The sequence below is a fragment of the Branchiostoma belcheri genome, unplaced genomic scaffold, assembly GCF_001625305.1.
Source record: "Branchiostoma belcheri isolate BF01 breed outbred unplaced genomic scaffold, Haploidv18h27 scaffold667, whole genome shotgun sequence".
In the NCBI taxonomy this organism is placed as follows: Eukaryota; Metazoa; Chordata; class Leptocardii; order Amphioxiformes; family Branchiostomatidae; genus Branchiostoma; species Branchiostoma belcheri.
Window position 1 is genome coordinate 1 of NW_017804317.1, and position 7,524 is coordinate 7,524.

Below are 7,524 nucleotides of genomic sequence, written 5' to 3' on the forward strand. Positions count from 1 at the left end.
TTTATGCTTCTTGGACAATAAGGCCACTTTATTTGTTTTACCCAGCTCATTCAATAATACTTTTTCCACTGACTGTTATATATAACTGTATACACCAGGTGTTGAAGGTTGCTTGGACAGAGGTCCTCCAAACTACGGCAAGAGATCTCCAACCAAGAGGTTCTACTACGTAGGAGAAAAGGTGACATACTCGTGCGACGAAGGCTACACACTCAAGTCTGGTTACACTAAGGATGTGAGGTGCATCGGAGGAGGAAATTGGCAATATGGAAAACCCAGTTGCTCAGGTAAGTCTGAAAACATCAGTTTTTGCAACAGGTGGGTTGTACACAGCGTAATATCTGTTTTATTGTACGTTCGCAAAATATTCTTTTGTCACGTTAATGTTTGTGGGGCAGGTAAACATGAAGAGCCAAAACATGAACTTAAGTCACCACAAGTTATTTTTCCAATGGCCATTCAAATTGAACGCAGTTTTCATTGTTTGATAAATTATAAATGATCTAACACACTAAAACCAGAATGAAATAAATCCTTTTGTCCTGTGTTTGGACAATTTATCATCACGCTTCACTCTCAACAGAGGTGAAGCGCGATGCTTTTATCAATTAGTTAAACTTATGCAACGCCTCACGTTTTATAAAATATAGGCACAAAAGTTTGACAATCAATTTCATATTTACCAGTTTCTGCATATTTTACGGAATTTATACACAAAAACACACCCTTCTGCAGTAAACCACAAGCAAAGGCTGCAAGAGGATCTGCTAAACATTTCCAGTGCAAGTCTGCCACCTGAGAATGTCATCATCAACTTCACTGGATCTGTGGTACAGCTTGTTGTCTTGGTAAGTGCATATACGCTGTTGAGCACTTTATACCACCTTTAGTTTCCACTATAAACTCACTTGTAAGAGCAAAAATACACCTTAACTCATGATAGAACTTGTATTCCAGGATGAAAAGAAGGAGCAACTAACTGCATCTGTTGTCATCGATTTCGTAAGTTGTCATACTTATGAGAATATCAATTAAAGTTAAGGAAAGTTTTTGCAGACAATATTTTGGTCACGTCATTTTGGACTTTAGACGTTAATAGCTTTTCTTTTTTCGTCGTTTTAGGCATTAAAATGTTTCTTTTCGTTAGACATGGCAGGACAGCCGACTGAGTTGGGATCCGAAGTACTACGATGACGTCACCAAGCTTAGCGTTCGAGGCAACGACATTTGGATACCGACATTGAATCTGAAAAGAAAGTACGCCGTACTTTTTCCATTGACACTTTTTAAGCTATCAATCCATTACCAATAAAGGTTTAAAGTTATAATATTAAATATGAATTTGTATATCTGAACAACACAATGGCTAGGCTTTGCGTTATCCCAAAACTGTACAACCTGTATACTATGTCTATGCTATTTCATAAAAACACAAGACAACGTTTTAATACAATTGACAAAACACAAACTGCCAAAATTTGTTGGTAACTTCGCAGTGCCGATCCGGTCTACAAAGGCCTACAGAAGGATGTGCCGGTCCGAGTGAGCAGCGATGGTCGGGTGGAATGGAGTGTAGAAACCCTGACCACCACCGTGTGTGATGCAGACCCCTTCTTCTTTCCTGCAGACACCATGGAATGCGACATCTGCTTTTCTGCAACTGCAGCTATCGCACAAACCATCGGTAAGGATTTTGCAATAATTTGTTACTTACTTTTTATGTCCGTTTTCTTTTTCAAAGATACATGATGCTATGTTTGGCAATGTTTTGCAGAAGGAGGAAAAAATCACGGTTTGGCATCCGTGGACAAGAAAACAAAATCTTACAAAATCTTATGTATTTTACATTTCTGATACCTATTAACAAAAACGAAGGTTCTAATTTATTTAAACAATATGTTTAATATAGAATGCCAAGTGGAAATGCCTGTCGTCGACATGGGAATCACTGCGTGCAACTCTTACTCTACTGCAACATCGGCGGGTGAATGGTACCGAAAGGATAAGATCTTCGCCAAAGACAACAGTACAAGTGAAGCGTGCCTTGCTGTTCATCTGTCGAGGATCCCGCTGTTCCACATCGCCACTACTGTAGGACCCTGCATCATCCTGGTGGTACTGATGAACATCACATTCATCATGCCCTTAGACAGGGGTGACCGGATCGCGTTTGGAGTGACCATTCTACTCTCCATGGTCGTGTCTCTCGTGTTTGTGACAAACGTACTTCCTGTCAAGGGGGCATTGCCTCTTTTCGGTGAGTAAAGATTAGATATACCCTCACAGTATTGTTTTAAAAATCATTTGTTCAGGACAGTGGCAACTTTGATATGACTCATTAAGCATTATGGTAACTGTTTACCATCTCTAATGTTACAGCTACGCTGATCATCTTGTGGATGGGGCTGATGGGATTATTCCTGTTCTTCACTCTGGCCATCATCGTCATTCACGACCGGCAGGGCAGCCTGTCTCCCCGGGCGAAGATTATTTTCCTCCGCTACATTTCAAAGTACCTACTTTTTGTTTGCTCAGTATATCGTATCGATATATCTGAAAGAACCATATCTTATCTCTACACATAACCATCAATGAACAATCAAGCATACTCAGTGTACCTAAGACGCGCTTTCTTTCCCCCAGCAAAGATCTCATTTTAATATTATAATGACATTGAAAAGAGCAATGTGCGAGTAGAAGATCGTAAATATGCAATAGGTCTGGTGATAATTGCTGTAGTTTCACCACCCACTACCCCTCCTGCTATTTTGCAATTGTACTGAGCAAACTTCACACCCTCTTTGTATTTTCAGTGTTCCATGTTAGAAGACTTCATAGCTTGAAACATGCTTGAAAAGAAAGTAAAAATGAAAAACATTTTCTTAAATACAGCATGAATCCACCAGATCTAACTCAAGTCTATATAACGGGGTCTTACAAATTGGCGATGGAGCGCCGATTTCAACTGTGCGTGGTTATAACCTCCTTGATTTCAGCCATGTTCAGACAATCTTTGTTCTCCATTTTAGAACCAAATTATATACATAGTGTATTCCGAATTCGAGGGGATTATATTACGGAATAATCAGGGAGGTAAATTTGTACTAGCGTTAAACGCATTGTGTGAACCATAGAGGTAGAATTATAACCTACTCGTGTGAACGAAGACCCATTGCACGCTATATAGGTCCAAAGATATAGCAAGGAGGTTATAATCTCATAGTCCCTGGTTATTTAGCCAGCGTGCGTCGCTCAATGTCCAACTGACAAGGGCTGACAAGGCCTGTGCATTATATATATATATTTAGCCTTTATCAGGCTTCGGAAGGTAGCAGGAAAGAGTAAGAAATTGGGCGATAACATGCACCCGGGCGCGGCAAAATGTACAGCAGATCCAACTCCCTCGGCATATTATCTCTCTATTTGGCCAATTTCTAATATTTCCAGCCACCTCCCAGAGACAGGTAAAGGCTACTGTGAGGGCCATAAAAACAAGATTCAAAATGACCATTTTATGTGCTAAATGTTCTTTAGTTGCCCCTATTATTATTAAAGAAAAACTAGTACTACCACTATGTAGCAAATCAAAGCTACCATTATGTAACATTTCACGTCATCAAGATTAAAAGTTAAAGTACGTACATGGCGCTCAAAATAAACATTCTGAAAACGGAGGGATGACAAGAAACTACATGAACTGTATAATGGTATATGCAAGAAAGTTTAGGGAGATACAGGACATGGTCGTAGGTGCATGTTCGGAGCCAGACAAGTCAATACACAACCAAACGATTTTTCATCTCACTGGGCCAGGGTTAAAAGTCTATTAGAAATTTTCTTCAGATGAATTAGAACACATCTAGCTATCCTTTGCCCAACAGTTAGAGCTGTTGTTCAGGTTCATAGCTGCTATGTATAAAACTACATTTCAAACCCAGAACTTTCGATTCGAGGAGTAAGAAACAAATGTTTAAAAACAAAGACTTTTGTGGTAAAGTCTGAATTTGAATGGACACATGCTGCCGTCTGCCCTCTATGCATAATTAAAGATAATTGCCAGTAATTGCCTTGAGTGGAGGTTCCGAAAACAATTTCATTTACAGTCATGAGGCTTGATAAAGATTGACAGGTCAAAGAAGGAAATCGACCATAATTTAGAGTTTTAAACTTTAAAGCCCGAGACCAAACTCTTCCCATTGGGTTACAAAGTTGAAATCGGGTGCAAACAATGTGTAAGAATTTGGTTTCTATGAATCGGTTTTCAGAAAAACTACTTTATCCCCGTGTATCTAGCTATTGGTAGATAAAGTCATACCTACCTCCTAGAATTCTACCAAAATGGACTATATTTCAAAATATTTTAAAATCTAAGCTATATTATTCTTTCCTGGAAACCGATTCCTTTAAAGTGCATATCTCTCCACATTCTCTGAAAGTTTTGTATTACAATTCTGAGCGGAAGGGTTTGGTCTAGGCCGATTTTATATAGTCACAATGATCTAATATTATTATTATTTATGGAACAATTATGCAGATTTCCGAAGGAAGAATTAGTTATTTAGAATCAGTGGTATTTCATCTAAGTTACTTCCAAATTTGAAGTTGATTGGTCGCGCCAAATTTGAGGTACATGCGATTTCACGGGTAGCTCTGTATCACCCCCATTTTAGTCCAAAGCGCGTCTTAGGTACACGGAGTATATTTCGAAAGTCTTGAAAATCATGTTAGTCATTTCGATTATTGCCTGTCATTTAGGATGTTGCTGCTGGGAGATCTAACAAAGGAGAAGCGTACAGGTGACGGAGAGGCTGGTTTGCCTCAGCTGTCTGACATAGAGATAACCAACCACGCCTTTCAAACTGATGATATGGCGGCCGTCTACGAAGGAAAAAGGTGTGGTGTTGATTATAAGTCAAAACTTAATTGACACAACAAAATCACTGTCACTCTCGTAAGGTTTATAACTAGACATACAGACAGGCACGTGGGTACAAAAGAATGGACCTACGTATTTCTGCAGCTAAATCAACTAATAGCTCTTTCTTGTAAGGTTCTAAGGTTTCAACATTCTCTAATATAGTTACTTATCTGTACACAGTAATGGTTACTGCCTTTTAGAATAAAGGTGAATTATTCTCTTTATTTCATAAATGCAACGAATTCCGTTAACCCTCAACAAAACACCTTCCCGGACTGATTAATCTGTACACCTGGGGTCCGCGCCAGACCCCAGAACAGTTTTTTGCTAATTTTAGAAATTATCAACATGCTACCAGCTCAATTGTTTTGCAAACTGATGTGGGAACCTCTGTGTCCACATTACATACAAAAATCATACATTTTGAACTTTTTCAATTTTTTTGGTGAAGAAAAGAAGACAAGAAGAAATACCCGATTTTTAAACCCATTTCAGACTGAAGGGGCTTTTGAGGCCCAACTTTGATCTCAGATAGAGGCTAAACGGCTAAACGGCTTGCGCTAGAAGTATCAAATTTGTAGACCTTTCCTAAAATGTCTCAGGAAAAAAGTAAGTTCATATTAGTTTAATACTAGTAAGTTGATGTTTTTTTTGCGTTGCCATGGCAACGGGTTTCTAGCAGGCAGTTTTTTTGAAAATAGAAGTAACTTTGGTTTAAATATAAAAATTTTCTGAGTTTTATATTAAATTACACTTCTTTTCCAACATAAATAACATCTTACATAATTAAATATAAGTTAAATCATTTAATATGCATAGAATATGCTAATTTGATGACGTCATTGGTCAAAATCCAATATGGCGGACTATATTATTAGCTCTGACGTCATATGACGTAATAATTACACCAAGTTATTAAAATTTAATTCTATTACTACACCATTCTCCGAAAACTTGGTAGACATACGATGAGTGCATAAAAACATATAAAAACGGAAATAAGGTAATGTATAAGAACGCCAGTGTATCCATTATGATTGAAAGCCGGCCCGCGCGGACCCCAAAAGAAAGTCAGATATAATTTTTTTTTTATAAATGGTAGAAACGGTGTTTTCTGCACTGTATTGAGAGACAACTTTGTGGGTGACAATTAACCTAAAATTTCAGAAAAAAATCTTTAGAAAAAAAAAAGATATTACAGAATATATGGTGCTGGGGTCCGCCCGGACCCCAGGTGTTCTGTTTAGGGTTAAGCAAGCTGAAAGAAGGTCGAAAAGCTTTCTGCGTTTCTCATTTATAATAAAACGCCTTTCATCTTCCAGGAGCACCGGGCAGCCATCAACGCCTCCCACAGCTACAGGGCTGGAGACCACCGGTTCTTCCGGTCTACCTGAGCTGATCTCGTGTGTGAAGGAGATGACCAACCAAACAAAGGAAATGACCACGGTTATGAAGACCGAGATGGGAGGGCTTAGAAAGGAGCTGGGAGAGTTGACCAAGGCCATGAACAACGAGGAGGAGGTGTCTGACTACACCCTGCTGGCTAAGGTCCTGGACAGGCTCAATCTGGTCATGTACATCATCAGCATCGTGATTACAATTCCTATGACCATGTATTTGGGCAAGTAAAGACCTGTCAAAAATAATATTGATGATATGAAACATTTGTGTAACCAAACCGAAACACCTGGTTTATGCAAGTTATCTCGTAACGTTGATTGTAAAAGATGGTCAACCGCTTACGAAGTTTGATCCGCTTTGGGTGAAAAGTCTTTCCAGCATTTTATCCAGATACAATGTTGTACATATACTTGTTAAGGTCATGTTGATTTGATTATATGGATGGGATAATCTGGGAAACCCAACACTGATACGAGCGTTCGATTAAACAAAAGTTTGGCAAAAACGTTTAAAACTATGTGTTCATGAAGGCAGAACAGAAGAGTAGACACACACATTATGGTATGGGGAAAAATGGAAGCACAACACTGATGAGAGCGTGCGATTAAAAAAAGACTACACAGAGAGAACACACAGAGTAAGGTATGGCGAAAAAATCGACTCTTCGTTTTTTTTCTTCACATTTTCTTCTTTTTCCTTTGTAATTGACATTCTATGGCATCAGTTTCATTTTCCAATATTTTAATCCTGAAATTTATCGGAAATATTTGCTAATTAGCTGCGTGTACGATTTATAGTATGGCTGAAAACATTTTTTGTAAACGGACGTAAAGTCATGCGCATGCGTATGTCATCCATAAAATCAAACAACATGGACCAATATGAATATCTAATACATTTTACCACGTTATTTGATCACTTTAAGATCTTTTTTGAGCCTGTATGTAAATCTACGCATTCTTAATTATTACAACCAAGCGGACCTGACTTTATTGATGACATCCTCTGGGCCCAAAAACTAGGCACACTATAATTATATTTAAAAAAATGCATAGATTTTGAAATTTCAATACTTTCCTATTCTTTTCCTTTTTCAGAAAATTTTGCAAAAGCCTTTCAGGATGTTGCTTGCCGTATTTCAGAGAACTTCTACACTCTTTCCGGGAGTACTTTCTCCTTTTTTAGAAGACTGTATAAGACACTAA

General features: G+C 38.3%; 1 protein-coding gene across 1 annotated transcript; it reads left to right on the plus strand.

The window, feature by feature from the left end:
- Positions 1–98: 98 nt before the first annotated feature.
- On the plus strand, positions 99–6,547 carry LOC109483863 (neuronal acetylcholine receptor subunit alpha-5-like; the record flags this gene model as incomplete). The annotated part of the gene is made up of 9 exons (XM_019787007.1): positions 99–235; positions 687–848; positions 958–1,002; positions 1,148–1,257; positions 1,497–1,684; positions 1,910–2,257; positions 2,380–2,512; positions 4,756–4,893; positions 6,241–6,547. Coding segments are annotated over 9 exons (1,568 nt in total), but the record flags the coding sequence as incomplete, so codon positions are not given.
- Between the last annotated feature and the right edge of the window lie 977 nt (positions 6,548–7,524).